We start from the raw sequence: 18,032 nt of genomic DNA on the forward strand, positions 1-18,032 counted from the left end.
TTTGTTTAAAGATTCTTTTATTTCGTGAGAATACAACCAGAAAATGTAACAAGAAGTACAACAGCTTAAATCTAAATATACAACGACTAATCATATTAACCACGTGACAACAGCGAAATGACTAGAACAAGATCTTCTAAAATTCAAATAATAATAACAATTATCGTATCATAGTTTTATACTTTTTAAGAATTTCAAAATTGAAGTTAAAAGTTTATGCTATAATAATAACAGTTTTGTAAGTTTTCTCAGTATGAAAACTGAAATTTTTATTGTTTTTAAAGATAAAAATATTGAAATATATATAAATTTATTTGGTAATAAAAATTAACGTAGCGTAATTTTAAGGATCGATTATATTTTATACAGATACGATTTTGCTACTCTAGTTAACGGAATGTCTTTTTATTATTTTATTTGATTATTTTCCATTTTATTGCGTAAACGGGTGGTCCAACTCGCTATCCACCTGATATTAAGTGTTTACGGGGATTTATTCTTACCACAGCGTGATTGCAGCCACCCCCTTCGAGACCTTATATCAGGTCTCAGTCAAGTCAATAATACACAAGTACTGGGCAGCAGGAGGTACCTACCGACCCCTTACAATACTTCCAACACTACAAGACACAAAATTGTAGGATCGGTCCAACCTGTACATTACAAACTTGTCAGCTAAAACAGATTTTTTTTTCTTGAACAAAAGTCCATAGACTAGCTTCACGGACTAAAACGGTTTTGATACACCACACAACACAGGGTGTACAAAATATTCCATTTTTAATAATCAATAATCAATTATTTTTTTTATAACAATTCTTATGTATAGTATTATTAAAATTTCATCTACAAGATATTATTTGATACTATTAAAATTTAGATAATAATAATACAGATACATTATAAAATGCAAAAGCATCCTAAATTTATATTAAACAATGACAAAATCCGGATGTTTAGGCACATTTTGATACAAGAAAATATTATATGTAATCACAATTTAACCTTCGGTCAAATTTCAGATAAAACTTGACCTAATTCAATATTTTAGATAAACACATAAACATCATCACTATCAACACAAACGTCCCTTGATATTAGGCAATTACCATTAATTATAATAAATTATCAATATTGTGTGATATGAAATTATTGTTTCATTGTAGTATAAGCAATTAATCATTAATGGATTGGTTTTCGAAACTGTAAAAAATATTTCGCGCCTTCTTTATATGAATCGTTCGTAACTTAGAGATCCACTGGTTTGGTATTAATTATTATTGATTTCTTGTTTTTTTTTTGTATTGTCCTTGTAAGCAGACGAGTATACGGCCCATCTGAAGATGAGTGATTACAGTCGCTCATAGACCTCAACAATACCAAATGCAGAACTAAGCTAACTGCCAACAAATTTTATGTCATACATTATACATATTTAAATGCACGAAAATGCTTTAAAAGAATTATATATAGACCATTTATAATTTTTGTTCTCAAATTCACCATTACCCTTCCAAATTGCGTTGCCTTTACATAATGATTAGACAGAGACAAAATCAAAAATTGTGCAAATCGTCGTTCGTTGAACGCAATTTAATTGACTATTCACTAAACAACTATACGTATTCGTCAAATAATTCAGACGCACGTGTAATGTCTCGGATAGTTCCCGGCAGTGATGCGGCTTTTGTTCAGTTCAGTGATAAAGGCAGTTTCTATTCACATTAACAACAACTGTGCTTCTCAAATGTTAACACAAGCACATAATATATAAATAGGAACTAAAATGCATTTTAAAGATTTCTTCCATTTGTAATTATTTGGATACTAATGTTTCGCATTATCAATGATGCTTAATTATAGTAGAATCCAAATTTTTCTTTTAGTATTAAAATTAATCATTTCTATGGTTACCTGAAATTATTATTATTATATAAAAACGAAAAGATCTGTTATTCAATGTGAATCATTGTGAATTATACTTATTAATAAATATTATTTAACCCTATGGAACATTTTTTTCTACTCTTTGCGTTCTACGATTTTATCTATTTCTATGATTTTATCATTAGCACTTGTAAAGTTTATATGTTGATCTATTTATTACATAATATGGCTAATAACGCAGTATTCTAGTAACTCGTAGAGTGTGGGCGGCCTTATTTACGTTTTAACTAGATTCTAAAGAATATACTTTCTATTTTTTTTTTTCTAATAAATATCGAACATCAAACAACTTGTTGAGACTTATGTGGATAATTTTCGTCAAGTTTTAATGTAATTTCGAAGTATAGACCTGATTAGTAGTAGACCATGATTAAGGAAACAAATTATGTTTGATTAAGTTAAATTTTGTGAATGAATTATCAAGTCGATTGAAATTCTCCATATATTTGTTCAGTAAGGCATACGATAACTAAACACAAAATATCAATTTTTCATAGACGTCATAAGCGTGTATATATTAATATACGCGAAAACATACAGAAAATGCGTGTAAATGAATAAGGTAGTAGTTAATGATTCAATGCTGCATAGCATCAACAGTTTCACCGACTAGAAACAAGACTGTTACATCTATAGATAAGAAAACAATCTAAATATAAATGCAATTATCATTGAATTATATAATTATTAATATCAATGAATATTAAATAAATACAATTCGTCGACTGACCCCAAAATTGCACAACACTAAATTACGCATTATGTCTTTCTATTCGTATTTCGAATAGTAGTTTCCGCACTAAAACTCCAGTCCTAATTTATAGTGTTTATCGCGGTGCCTAGATGGCAGCACTGTTGCAGTTACAGTCTAGGAGCTATCAGGCCGCTCATCATGTCAAACGTGTTCCCGTCGGGGGCGAGCTTGGTCTCGCCGGCCGCGGTGTTGACCAGCAGCCAACCCGCCTCGTCCACACCAATGACGGTGCCCACGACAGGGCTTGAGCCGTCGTCGGTATGCACGCGGATCTCTTCCCCGCTGTAAAAAAAATTCATATAGATCATTTTAAATTCAAAATCTAATTCTAAATTTAAACAATTTTATATTTTATTTAATATTCTCTTAAAAGCTATCCGGTTTTTTTAAATAGTTTATTACAAAATTGAAAATCACTTAAATGTAGCCCGCCTACAACGAGATTTGAGATAATTTTTGTAATTGTATTTAATTTTAACAATATAATAATCATAATTTACTGGCGGTAGGGCCTCTAGTGAGTCCGCACGGGTAAGTAGTGTAAGTATCACCGGCTTGCCTATTTCTGTCGTGCAGCAGTAATGCGTTTCTGTTTCAGGGCAGCCGTTGTAACTATACTCAGACCTTAGAACTTATATTTCAAGGTAGGTGGCGGTATTTACATTTTAAACGTCTAAAGGCTCCGGTAATAAAAAATAAAAAATTTAAACGCGGTTCCGTAAGATACTTGTTATAGCATGAACTTATTTTCCTGTCCCGTCAATATCGGTCCATCCGGAAATTAGAACAGACAGACAGAGACATTAAAACGTTAAGCAACCCACGTGTGAAGCCAGTACTCGTAGTACAGCCGCAAGAAGGCCTCGATGCCCGCATCGGCCGCCAGCTGGTCCAAGGTCCGCTCCAACTGGGTGCAGTAGCGCGCTAGGAACTTCTCTATGGACATGGGGGCCAGGGCCGCGCCGTGCGCCTCGTTGTACTCCTCGATGATGTCGTTAACGCACGTCGTCGGCACCTTGTTTGATATGTTCACACCGGTCCCTGGGGAATTTCGAATGTATATTCAAGATTATTCACGTTGTTTATAAAAAAACTAATCGTGTCACAATGTTTGTCCGCGATGAACTTTTAAGTTATTTAACCAATTTTAATGAAACTTCGCACACTATGTGTAATCTGGTTCGACTTAAGAGATAGGATAAGTTTTAACTCAATTTATAATATAATAATTTGTATGTTCGATTGTGTGTTTGTTTTGTTCAGATCAGCTTTCGATACCTATGTTGAGGATGACGTCATCGCCCATGCAGTTCGCTGTGGTGATGGTGCCGCCTATTTTGACATCCCGGCCGTAGTAGATGTCATTAGGCCATTTTATCCTAGAAAGATATTGAATTAAAAACAATTAGGATTATAATTCGTTTTAACATGATAAACTTTTTTGTGCCCACATCGATCAACCAGCTAGAACGTAAAACATTTGTATTTAGAAACCCTTTATTTGAACGCGATTCGATTTATTGTTTTTGTTTTCGTGTATTATATTTGAGGGTAGTTCGAAATAATAGGGATTGATTCTAAGATAATACCTAATGTCTAAGTTTTCGTAGTTCGGTTGGCATCGTATGGCTTGTACCGCTGCGAGGGCGGCCGCGTGCTGTACCAGCGGCGTCGACGGAGACATCTTGTGCCATATCTGTAGACGAAAATTAAATTCAGCAAAGCCATGAAAATTAATATGTAATATAGTTATGGATAGTTTAATAATCACTCATGTACACTGTCAGTCACAGAATGTACTCATGTACGGAATGCATTTTTTTTTTGTTTTTTTGTTTTATTGCTTAGATGGGTAGACGAGCTCACAGCCCACCTGGTGTTAAGTGGTTACTGGAGCCCATAGACATCTACAACGTAAACGCGCCGCCCACCTTGAGATATAAGTTCTAAGGTCTCAAGTATAGTTACAACGGCTGCCCACCCTTCAAACCGAAACGCATTACTGCTTCACGGCAGAAATAGGCAGGGTGGTGGTACCCACCCGTGCGGACTCACAAGAGGTCCTACCACCAGTAACCATTTGGGATGGTATGGACATGTGATGAGACGCAATGACAATGACGTTGGTAAGAGAGTTTTAACTGTGAATTTGGAAGACTTTAGAGGAAGAGGTAGATCTAAGAAAAAATGAATTAATGGAACGAGCGAAGAAATTATATATAATAGAGGATTATGGAAGGAGAAAACATATAGCGCCGACCCCACGTGACTGGGAGAAGGGCAGGTTAATGATGAATGATGATGACTCATGTACTCATAAAAGCAGATTTATAATATTCCGCTACGACTGTGAAGGAATCCTGCGTTTAGCACTCTGCCTGAGGGATAGTTTTTGAGGGACTTTCAGGCAGCGCACATGAGGTATTTTTGAGGCAAGATTGGACTTCTTTATAGTGTGGCTGAGACATTATAGGCCTCACAAAAGTCCGTTTATGTATACACCCATAGCATAGTATGGCATAGGAGGTGATAGTCGCTCATGGGGCTTTTTAAACCGCATAACGCAGTAAACGTGTTGGTTGCGCGCGGGAGTAGTAATAGTAGGCGTAGTGAATTATTGGGATGGCGCCACCTTTGGAATTTGTTAGTTACTAATTACCGAGACTATCCAAAGCGTGGTTCTAACTTCCGGTCGATAACGCTTCACCGTTAGCTGCCTAGTTGGCGGCAGTGTAGTGCATGTACCTACGTAAAAGCTACGTGAGCTTCGTCACCCCCCCCCGCACCACAGTCACTGGCAAGGTTTACAGGTGAGTGCAAGTTCCTTTAATTTATTGCCATTTTATTGCTGCTTCAGTGTGATCATTCGCCCGCCCGCTCGCTTATATGTATTTAGTTTTATATCTTTAGTCTAGTTACTAGCTTTTTATTTACCGCAATATAGTTTTACCGCTCCGCCAATTATAAGTGACGAATATTTGTCACATACCGCTTAGGACGGCTATTTATACGCCTTTCTACCCCCGCTTTATATGCTCCCGCCGCAGGAGGGCTATTTACACGCCCTCTTGCTACCCCACGTTTTAAAGGGTAGGTGAACTCACGGTCTTTCGACCCTCAAAAAGGCACTAAAGGAATTCCTAATTGGGAAAGTTGAGTAGACGTAACCTGCACGGATATGGAGGCCTGTCCGAGCGGTGACAGCCAGGTGTTCCCCCCCCTGCCCCGCGCGGCGGCCTGCCTCCCCGCCACCGCCCCCGCGCCGTGCGCGAGCGGCTGTGACGTCACGCGCATCGTGGACGACATCACCTCCGCGTACACCACCAGCCGACCCACGCACCGGCTACTCAGATTCTGAAATACAATATTATTATTTTTATTTTTTTCTATTGCTTAGATGGGTGGATGAGCTCACAGCCCACCTGGTGTTAAGTGGTTACTGCAGCCCATGGACATCTACAACGAAAATGCACCCACCCTGAGATATAAGTTCTAAGATCTCAGTATAGTGACAATGGCTGCCCCACCCTTAAAACTGAAACGCATTACTGCTTCACGGCAGAAATGGGCAGGGCGGTGGTACCTACCCGTGCGGACTCTCAAGAGGTCCTACCACCAGTACGAATAGGTACCATTACGTATTGGTATGATCAGTGTTAAGAATACTGCAGAGTTAATAACATTATTAACTTACGTCAAAGTACTCGACGGTGGAGAAGTTTTCGGGACATTCGTAGACGTGGACTGGCAAGAAATTTTCCGAGGGGGGTTCCCTGGGCGCTTCCCCTCTCAAGCACCACTGCACCTCGAGATCCCCCAACTGCTGAACGCGGGCGCCGCCGTCCACCGCCGGACACCAGCGCTCCACTTGCGACAACTTGTGCTGTCAATGCCACATGTCAATAATCGTCAGATGTCATCATCAACCGTTCAACATATTCGAAGATAAAAACAGAGCATCACAATTTAATAAGATTAGATAGGGTGTTTATTGTCACAAAAAAAAAACAAATTAAAACAAAATATATTCTGATTTTAGTTTACATGCAACACGAACTTTATTTAATTTTAGTAACAGCCAAATTCAGTTACAGTTAAAATAGTATTTTAGTAGTATTTCGAAAAAAACGATAAATATCCTAAATATATTATCATAAATTCCAATGACAGTTTACAGATTATATCAGTTGAAAATAATAATAAATTTATTTTATTAAATTAATTAAAAATAAAACCTTTTATGATAGTCAACTTTTATTATAATTTCGTGCCGATCTCGTCGCCGACAAAATGTATTTGTATCAAAAATTTAATCTACCGTCGATCGACTAACATACTGTCCTCCAAAAGATTGCAAAGCCAATGTCAAAAATATAATTTTCATAACGTTTTACTGATTTCATAATAACTCACTAATCACAAAACAACGATAGACTATTTGTGCAATAATTTAAATGCAAAGCTTTCTCCACATCATTAGCCGTAAACCCAATTAATGTGCAGTTTTCTACCTTTTATTTGTTAAAGTGTAACGATTAATAATAATAGCCCAAAAATGATTCACTCATGTGAAGATTCCAACGAAATTAATGAAATTTACGTATATTCAAAACCTATATGTGTATGATATATTTTTATATTATAAATGTCTTAAATGTGGCCTAAAGAATAAAACGGATCTAATATCAAATTTAAGGCGAATACCAAACTTTCTGATGAAAATCATACGTAACGAATATTCCCAAATGACTTCCACGGTAAAAGAATAACATCGTGTAATAAAAATCAAACCCGCAAACAATTATAATTTGCTTTATTACTGGTGATAGGGCGTGTTATGAGGCCGCACGGGTAGGTACCACCACCCTGCCTATTTCTGCCGTGAAACAGTAATGCGTTTCAGTTTGAAGGGTGGGGCAGCCGTTGTAACTATACTTGAGACCTTAGAACTTATATCTCAAGGTGGGTGGCACATTTAAGTTATAGTTGTCTATGGGCTCCAGTAACCACTTCCACCCATACGTGTCCACCCATCTGTGCAATAAAAAAATAAAAAATAACAATTATCCGGTCAGTATGGTTGTATTACCCCGATGTGCAGTTTTACAATTTGTTTATTATCAACTTAGACTGACATTTAGATGAATTTAATGTTGGAATCTCCAGTGAGAAGCAAGCGACACTTATAGCGTTAAAAGAGCGACGTGCGAGCGGTGTTCTCACCCATCACACCGTCAAGTGGCCGGCGCCCGACGACGGCCACGCCCCCTACACAACAACACCCGCTACGTCATTTGTGGTTAAACTCGTACCGTTCAAGGCACTTTGTCATTTGTTCATTAATATTTACGTTAAAATTTATTGCTGAATTTGAATGTTTTGTGGTTATAAGACAATAAACGATCGATAACGCGTATTGCTACTCGAAATTAGCAGTTTGTAAATTAGACTTTAGAAATAATGGACAAAAGCAATTGTGCATTACTTCTAAAAATAGTTACTTAGCAAATATGAATTTCAATTAAAGTTGTAATTTTTTATTTACTGATTATATGTATGTATATTAATTATATCGGGGGGTGAAATATTATTTGGTTTAACCGACATTTTGCTTAATACGCGACATTTATATTTATAATTAAAGGTCCGTTTCATTTGGTATCAGCATCAACAGTCCGATATTTTTAATTGACCTTCAATCATTTTAACGCTATTCAAATATCTGAAGAATTTTTTTTGTTATGATTTTTTTCCGAATTTTGAACTTTAAATGACTGTTGTAAAGTCGCAAAAATGTCGCTTAAACCAAATAACTAGCCCTTTCACACCTCAATATGTATATGTATGGAAAGACAACTATTTTTTCCATATTTTATTTAGTTTTCAATTACGGAATATAGACGGTAGTTGTATGTATATATATTTGCGTTTCGTTTGGTTATTCAAAGATAAACAAAGTGTCGTGAAATCGGCAAAGGGAGTGAATTCAGTCAAATTAGATGATTTGTTAGCACTAATCCAAATGACGGTGTTTCTATGAAGCCTCGTGAATTGCCTTTCGTTTGTCTGTTACATGATCTATTATACGACAAAAGGACTAATTAATTCAAAATACATTACTCGACACAAACTCTTCTAGACATATCCATCATTCTGCCTATATGTTTCATTCGAAAGTTTACGCTCAAAACAAGTCTATAGTTGAGAATTCCAGCGATTTCTAAAAAAATGGTGATGCACAAATGTTAAGAGATCATAATGTAGGTACTCACAACATGGTTCCCGAGGAAAAATCCTCTGGTGTATTCGACTTGTTTGAATTCCGCCGGATCTCTTACGTGCAAACCTAGAATCTCTCCGCATATCTTGTGCAATATCCCCAAACGAGCTACGTTACTTTCGGCTGCTTCGTCACCCAAATAGTCGCTTGGATCCGCTTCTAAATGAATCTTGAAATTTAAACAACAACATTTGAAATTTATATATTATTAGAAACATATTAGTTACGAGCCGTACTCGCCCGCTTATTATTTATTATCATTATTATTAAGGAGTCCAACGCTCATATAAATATTAGCCTATCCATTAAGTACATGTATTTTCTACACGGATACCAAGTTTCAAGTCAATCGGATGCATGATTCAGTAGTTATAACGGAACATCCGTAAAAACCACTGTAGATTTATATATTAGTATAGATATAGATTTGAAATTCGAAAATGGAATTTTGAGTTATTGACATACATACCTGTGAAAATATAGCAATTCCACTATTAGTCAAATCGGTGGCCTGTAGCAATGACGGTGTGCGCCAAGTCTCTTCCGACGCTAACACTTGTATGTCCAACTCGTGCCCAGGGTGGCCGGTATATTTAGAAGGCCTGTTTATTATTAATATTATTATTTTTATTGCCTTTGCAGGCAGACGAGCATACGGCCCAGAGTGGTTACCGTCGCCCATGGACTTCAGCAATGCCAAATAATTAACAAATATTTGGGAGATTTTTGAAGTGAAACTTCTAATGCGACTTCCAACAAGGTTGCCTTAAACGTTTAACGAAACCGAGAGTGAATGCGTGGCACTCGAACGCATGTACGTAGCTGTTACAGGCCAGCGCGAGCGTTAGCAACAAATAGCGTCCAATATTTTAATGAAGTATTTAAAAAAAATATATATATTTATTTTTCTATCTATACTTTAAAATATATATTAAATATTGAAGATGTCGCATCTCTTATACACAGCATTCCCTATTACAAAGAGCAATCTGATTTAAGGATGAAAAATGAAGAAAACCATAATACTACAAACATCGAAAAAGAAGTTTCACTTCATTCACGTGCACCAAGTTGCAGGCGGACCTTTTTTTTAAAGTCTCCTAAAGGCCTTCCGATGATGTCATTACGATCAATGGGAAGCATGCTTCATTAATATTTATCATATTTACATTTACATTTTCCTTGCACCATGTATACATTCATATATACATGGTGCAAGGAAACATGACTCACATTTTTTAACTACACGCCATACAAATTTGATTAAGGATTAGCTGTCTCGTTTTTTGTAAGCGTGCCCTTACCATTGATCATAGGAAACTAGCAATCAGCTAAATTTTATCTTTTGTAGCTTACTAAAGCAAAACTTTGTCGTTCTTAGATATCAATAAATACATATATTACACATAATATATTATAATAGTACTATTATTAATCAAAGAACACATTACTATTTTAAATTAGCAATGTTACAGTTTATATCATTAGCAGTAATAAAAAAACAAAGCGAAAATGTTTTAACAAATGAATATTGCTCTCTGGCTAAATAAGTAAATCCCCTTATCGGGTCTAGGAATAGTCACTTTACACCTCACTACATAATTAGTATGTGAGAAGAAAACTAATTATAATAAATTATGTAATTCCATACATTTCAGTTACTTACTACAGCAGCTTAGCAATCCAAAATGAACTCTCCGACATTTATATTGGGTACTTTTAATGTATAATTATTTAATCTGATTAATTATATTTCACTACGATTACAAATCAAATATGTATTTTTAATAAAATTGTGATGTGAAATGTGAAAAGATTAACTGAATTAGTGTTATATGTTTAAGAAATATGTTTCAATATTAGACTAGTTAGATCTAGTTTTGGTAGTAAAATATTCGATTCTCTAGCTACTAATGAGCATGCTATGATTTTTTGTTTTAAATACAATTTGAACATAATATGTTAAGATTCTTAAGTTTCTACAGTACTGCATGAAATTAGAATATATATATTATTTTTACCAAAAAAACAATGTTTTGTTTTGACAATGGAAGTATGTAGTTCAAAATTTCACAAAAAAAAAGAACACCTATGAAATGAAGAACAGAAAATTGCAGAAATAGTTAAAAGATTTGCATACCGAGTCATATTATTTTCCTGACTTGCTCTGTGAACAGCAAGATCATGATCAGCAAGAGAAGAGGACAGTGTTTAAAAGAAAGGGAAATAAAGATTTAAAAAAAAAACTTACTGTCTATCACTTTCTGTGGAGAACTGTTTCTTTGCAGGCGAGGCTTGGTAACAGAATATGTGATGTTTCATTTTGACGGACTTCCATTTGTCGTATGTGAACTGAACTATTTCGTTTTCTCGTACCTATAAAGTGGTTTATTAGTATAGATTACTGTCGTCTTAACGAAATATTTCTGCAGTGAAGCATTCATTTATCCCAGTTTGATAATAATTCATCATCATCATCATCATCATGCTTTCCTATTACCCTCTGCTGGGGTGTAGGGCTCGAATCAAATTTTTCCATTTATATCGGTCTTGGGCAGTCTGTTCTATCCCACGTCATGCCCAAGACCCCCCGTGTGCTCGTCTGCCAACATGGGCAATATTTTTTTTTTTTTTTTAATAAACGCAAGTGTTTCAGACCTCGGCAGTCTTGTAGTAGGGAAGTACTGAGTGCAGCAGGTCTGAGCAGAGCGCGAGCAGTCTGCCGCCGTCGAGCAGGTGCGCCAGCAGCAGCGCCGCGCCCCGCCCCGCGCACCCCGCCACCGCCACCAGCGCCGCGCGCCCCCGCCACGCGCCCGCCTCCAGCGCCGCCCGGGACACGCTCTGCACCGTGTACCTGTGAACACACCCGACCTTCAATCCTACTAATTCGACACATTTAAAGACTACTAGTGGTCCCGCAGTAGTCAAAATTCAACTATAATTAATTGAAATTATAAGTTTGAGAACATTATGATGGTTCTATTGTCAAAGACTATTAGACTTCTATAGTCACAGATTTCGCCAAGACTACACTATAGATAAATAATATTAAAGATAAATAATATTAAAGGTAAACAATATTAACCTATTCTCAATTTGACCACAGACTCATTAATAAAAGATTGACAGTAAACAAAGAGTATGTATAAATGTGTGTGTGTGTCAAATACATGGTAGTGTGTGTAATATTTTATTTATTTATTTAATGTATTATTAATACATAATTAAAAAAACATATTAGTATTCTGCACTCCTCTATATTCTCTATGGAAATTTCATTTTTCTCCGTCCGCGCAATTTTCATAAAAAGGGTTCAAAGTTTTAGCTTCACGTATTAATATATAGATAAGCACCCAAAATATAACTATGATTAATTGAATATGGGTTATTTCTACTTATCGGTTTTTTTCCTGCCTGTTCTTGTAACCTCGAGGGGTTATACTTAACGTCATCTTTTTTTTTCGTGTCAAAGCGGGACGTCTACGAAATTTCATATATAAATAAATACATATGTAGGGTACGTCGGGGTAAGATGTAATATTTAAGTGCAAAATTAAAAAAAAAGGGTTTAAAAAAGACTTGAAATAAATTATTATGGTATCTTACCCTCACTGACATTTAAATTCTTACGCCAAATTGCCCTTAAAATAATATTTATAAATAATTTCGCAACAAAAAACTACGTTTACTACAGCAAAATTAGAGTTACTTTAGTATGTATTTTCTAATACAATATGGATTTGGGTTAAGTATTCGGTAAGTTTCTAATAAACACATGCACAACAGATAAATGAAAACGGGACAATTTTGTTCTCGTTGGGGACAGCTGGGCGGACAGCCTGAAAACGGGACAATCCCGCCCAAAGCGGGACGTATGGTCACATTAGTTATACTAGATTCACAGTATTTCACAGAACAAGAAGGTGAGCTCACGGGGTTCTAACCTGAGGACGTTGCTAACACTAGCCCTAGCAAGAGCAGTGCTTCACAGAATCTACCACCGTATTGGAAACGCGACCCATTGAGAAAATCCGGCGAGAAACTCAGTGGGCTGTGTCTGTGGATTAATTTACTCGCCTAACCCTTCGTCGCAAGCGACGGGATCGACAAGAACGATGACCGGACTCATCGGTAATAAGCCTGTCTGCTAAAGTAATATCAAAAATAAAATCCAATAGAACCAAAAGGGGTGTTTTAATAAATGCAACTAGCACTATGTCTTGTAAATCGGATAATTTCAATAATCTTTTTCAGTTTTGAAGTCGTCGTGGCCTAAAGGATAAGACGTCCGGTGCATTTGTGTGTAGCGATGCACCGGTGTTCGAATCCCGCAGGCGGGTACCAATTTTTCTAATGAAATACGTACTCAAGAAATGTTCACGATTGACTTCCACGGTGAAGGAATAACATCGTGTAATAAAAATCAAACCCGCAAAATTATAATTTGCGTAATCACTGGTGGTAGGACCTCTTGGGAGTCCGCACGGGTAGGTACCACCACCCCGCCTATTTCCGCCGTGAAGCAGTAATGCGTTTCGGTTCGAAGGGTGGGGTAGCCGTTGTAACTATACTGAGACCTTAGAACTTATATCTCATGGTGGGTGGCGCATTTACGTTGTAGATGTCTATGGGCTCCAGTAACCACTTAACACCAGGTGTGCTGTGAGCTCGTCCACCCATCTAAGCAATAAAAAAAAAAAAAAGTTAAATATATTTAATTGCTTCTTATATGTATTGTGTATTAATGAACTCCCCTAAATGGTGTATTCGGAGCACTATTACATCTCCATCTCAAACAATTTTCAGCAGTCAGAAAGGACTAGGCTGTGCCTAGTATTGCCAAAGTCTATAAGCGACAGTGACTACTCAAGATCTAGTGAAAAATATATTTATTTTTAAGCATTAAATAAATTATGTAAATTTATGTTAAATGTATATACATATTATATAATAATATGTTTATTGTGTAAGTATCAACTCTGCTCTCTTTTTTACAAAGGTAAAGTAACCAAGCATGAATAGGTGTAACAATGACTATAATGAAATATGAACGCTTAAAATCGACTAAGCTAAAGGAGTAAGGCATGTCCATTATTTATTAGTTTTCTAGGTTGTATAGTTGTATTCACCTAAATATGAAAGAAAAATTAAAGTTTATTAATTTATAATATATGAACATTGTATTTTTGAAATTTTGAGTTTATCACAAACCTGGTAAACTATAGTATTTGTTGCTTCAAATTAGCACCCATTTGTCTACATGGTGTATAAATATATTGGTTTGTTTATTTTATTGTTAGTTTGATTTATAGGATTATATGATAGTGAGCGATTGTTAGTTTTATTGCAAGAAAAAAATATTATTGATTAAGAATAATAATTACTATTTAGAGATAATTCTAAAATCTCTTATAGCTGCTTGTTATTAGTAAACTTTAGAGACTATTTAACCCATAGTAAAGGTTAAGTTTAAAACAGGTTTATACTCATGGACATAAGGCAGGCAGAACTGAATTTTGATACCTGAGCAAGCAGCAAAGCATGTCAGTTGCTGCTACTTACAAAGCTCTTCTATTATAATAAAGATGAAGACACTCACACTCACCTATCGCAGTCCAAAACTTTTTTCAATGACGCTTCTAAATTATCTCTAGCAACTAAACTATCAGAATAAACCAATACATTTGGTGATTTAGTATTTACTAATGGACGGGAAGTTTTTGCAGACTTTGGAGTGCTCTGCTGTGATGAGCTAGGCTTATGTTCATCTTTAACTTTTGAAGTAGATTCTAAAGGAATTACTTTTCTTGGTCCAGTAGTACTGACTATCCTTTTATGAGTTGTCACTGATTTGATTTGACTTGATATGTTTAGTAACGATGTGGATAGTTGGCTTGTTCCTTTCTTGAGGTCTAGTTTTAAGCTGGACTTCTTTGGAGTAATATTATGTTGAATCTCAACAGTTACATTCTCCAGAACCACATCTTTGTCATCTGTTTTTGTGTCTACTCGTATAGTCTCTATTTGCTCTATAGGTTTTTCTTCACTTTGAATGATATCAGAACTTTTTTCTACTATATCTCCGTCAGTGTCATCTTCAGCGGAAAGTGACCTGCCAGTGTTGACACTGACATCGGCCAAAGTGACACTTCTTCTACTGAGTGATGTGGTTTCTTGCAGTGAATCATAACTCCCATTCATTTGAGCTGTGGTGGATCTAACTTCAGACTTTATGTCAACAACTTTTGATAGTTTCCTTAGTAATGCTGCATGGACCGACCACTGAAACTCTAAGGGATTCTTAAGATTGTTCTGAATGTCAGTTCTTAAGCTTCTCATTGATGCATCTACAGCTTTATTAGGGTCTCCACATATTTGCACGGCTAAAACATAAATTTTTATACATTTTAGGTATCACAAAAATTTGTTGCATTATTTTGTATTATTGTGATTTTTTTTAAATAGGTTTAAAATTTTCTTATGAAGATATAATTAACTTACTTTGTATCCTAACAACTGGCAAGTTATGATCTATCACAAATTCTCCACCAACAAATTGAAATCCAATCACAGAGAGATGCTCAATGTTAGTTTTTAGGACTATGGCCAGATGAGATCCAGCCTTCCAAGCAATAGGTTGTCCCATTGACTCTAACTAGAAAATTGAATGAGAAGGAATTAATATTTCAGTTTATATTGTAATTAATAGGTGCATATTTGATTTAAAATTCTAAAGTATTCAATATAAAGTATCAATTATAATGTAATTTATACATAATAATATTTTATAACTAAACTGGTATAATATTATTTTAATCTTACAGTTGTAACATTTGGACTGCTATCTTCATGAGGATCCATTTCACATTCAAAAAGGATGTCAACATCTAAATCAGTCACTGGAGACTGATCACTGGATCCAAGTGGCATACCTCCAGAACAAGTTACCCAATCACTGATTTCAATGCACTGTGTTGGTTTCATACTGCATATTCGTGTTTTATTTGTGTAATCAAGAAGGTCACAAAGATATGCATTTTTAGGATTGGTGCAGAGTTTTGAACTGAGTGTTGGAGTTTCTGTAATGTAAAATAATATTTTTGTTGATTAAATAAGTAGAATTGGTGGATAAATTCAATAGTAATTATATATAAATTTTAAGTGTAAATAATATAAATGTATTTTGAATATTTATGTAACCTATTGTAAGTATCATTAAATAATAATATATTTAAGAATAAGTTCGTTAATGTTTACCTGCTGCATTTTCAGGCACTTTACAAAATGCAACGCTAGTGTTTCCACTCAAGAATTCCAGTAGACGAGCTCTGAATGAGCGAATTCTCCAAGTTTTTATAAAAGTCATAGCAATATAAATTGGCGTGAAGAGCATTATGATAGACAACCCGAATCCAACAAATATTTATTAGTTCTTCGAGTTATATGGATAATAGCTCACTTGCATGTTGCCAAAAAATAAGGTTCATTAAAAGAGTTATTGATTCTAAAGTCCACCACTGCAGTGTGTTGTACTTCTTTGATAAACTATGTAAAGCTATATGAACACATGCAATTTTTCTCCAACACGATATAGCTTTTGTTATTTATTATATTTATACACATATTTCACAATTTTTTTAGTTAATTTACAAATTATTTAATTATTTAAGTTTTAATGTACATACTACTGGCAGGCACTTATTACCTATCCACAACTTAAAGGCAGATTTATAATAAGTCAGTAACTAACGTCAGTGCTGGCGCTGAAAACTGACCCATACGCATAAATACGCAGTATAAATACGCAGTCAGTATTTCGTCAGTAGTCGAGGATATTTCTTATGGTGTACACACGTTCGTAGTCAGTGTGGAAAAATGAATTCTCGAAAACAGCGAAAAATCAGAGTTAATAATTTGTTGCGAAAATGTACCTTTGTAATGATGCAAGAACTAACTGGTATGTTAAAAGAAATATCTAAAAAGAAGCGAATTTGGGTAAGAGAATGTATAGGTGACAGCGATCATACTGGAGGCTCAGCTCTGTTGTTAACCCAGTTGAGAATTGAAAATTCTGGGGAATACAAACTGGCTTTGACAATGACGCCAAAAGACTGATGATTTGCTAATGAAGTTATCAAGCTCTATTCAGCGTCAAGACAGATTTATGAGAGACGCCTTGCCAGCCAATATTCTGTAACGCTGTTGCGCGCATTTCTTTATTTCTATAATTTTGTGATTTATTCATTCACAAGCATTCATTATTGCGGCATTGTTGAAATAATCTTTAAGTTCGCCGTGTCGTTTGCTTTTCGCGTCATTTTGTGATGTGGTGCAACGCAGCGTGGTCACTGTACAATAAAGCGGCAGCGACTGACATTAGTTGCTGACTCAATATAAATCTGCCTTAAGTGTATAATCTATGTCTACAATTTTTTTTAAGGGATTTTATGACCTGGTAACTAAAATTTTTAGATCATGTCTTATTTTAATGTATATTCTTATTATTACGAAAAATGCTAAAATGAAGTGAAATAAAATGAAATGAAGATGATTAATTTGAGACATTAATCAACTGGGATAAAATTAATTGAAATGAGACGATATGGACTGAAACATATCAATAATATAATATATCTCAGTAAAATGGTGGTGATTTACTGAAAAATTTTCAGTGGACTTTTTGGAGGATCCCGTCCAGCGACTTTGTTTCAATTTCCCACATTTTTGCACTTTCACAGATATTAAATAGTTAATAAACCACCGTTATTACACATTTAAACCTAAAGAAACACTAAATAGACAAATAAAACAAATCACACAACTATACTCCTCGCGTTCCCGCCAAAAAGTCCTTTTTTTTGTTTTTTATAAAGGATTTTATGACCTGGTAACTAAGACCTTTAAGTCATGTCTTATTTTAATCAATATTCTTATTGTTATGAAAAATGATAATATGAAATGAAATGAAGATGATTAATTTAAGACGTTAATCAACTGGGATGAAATTAAATGAAATGAGATGAGATGAGTTTTTTTTTTTTTGGTAGTCTA

At 35.2% G+C, this 18,032-nt stretch overlaps 1 protein-coding gene across 4 annotated transcripts in view; it reads right to left on the minus strand.

Moving 5' to 3' along the window:
• LOC101743517 (biotin--protein ligase) overlaps positions 1-18,032 on the minus strand; it is a 23,486-nt gene continuing 5,454 nt past the window's right edge. For 2 of the 4 annotated variants that reach the window (XM_062669406.1, XM_062669407.1), the window contains exons 6-19: positions 15,804-16,060; positions 15,483-15,636; positions 14,587-15,364; positions 11,640-11,835; positions 11,233-11,357; positions 11,122-11,148; positions 9,451-9,583; positions 8,974-9,150; positions 6,396-6,584; positions 5,870-6,055; positions 4,291-4,397; positions 3,980-4,080; positions 3,526-3,742; positions 1-2,983 (exon numbers count right to left, since the gene is read on the minus strand). In XM_062669406.1, the coding sequence (XP_062525390.1) occupies positions 2,809-2,983; positions 3,526-3,742; positions 3,980-4,080; positions 4,291-4,397; positions 5,870-6,055; positions 6,396-6,584; positions 8,974-9,150; positions 9,451-9,583; positions 11,122-11,148; positions 11,233-11,357; positions 11,640-11,835; positions 14,587-15,364; positions 15,483-15,636; positions 15,804-16,060 (2,822 nt within the window). In that variant the 3' untranslated portion in view covers positions 1-2,808. Of the gene's footprint in view, positions 2,984-3,525; positions 3,743-3,979; positions 4,081-4,290; positions 4,398-5,869; positions 6,056-6,395; positions 6,585-8,973; positions 9,151-9,450; positions 9,584-11,121; positions 11,149-11,232; positions 11,358-11,639; positions 11,836-14,586; positions 15,365-15,482; positions 15,637-15,803; positions 16,061-16,238; positions 16,738-18,032 lie in introns of those variants that run through there. The other 2 variants (XM_062669405.1, XM_012694882.4) reach the window with 2 other exon arrangements.

This window comes from Bombyx mori, chromosome 7, assembly GCF_030269925.1.
Source record: "Bombyx mori chromosome 7, ASM3026992v2".
Lineage (NCBI taxonomy): Eukaryota > Metazoa > Arthropoda > Insecta > Lepidoptera > Bombycidae > Bombyx > Bombyx mori.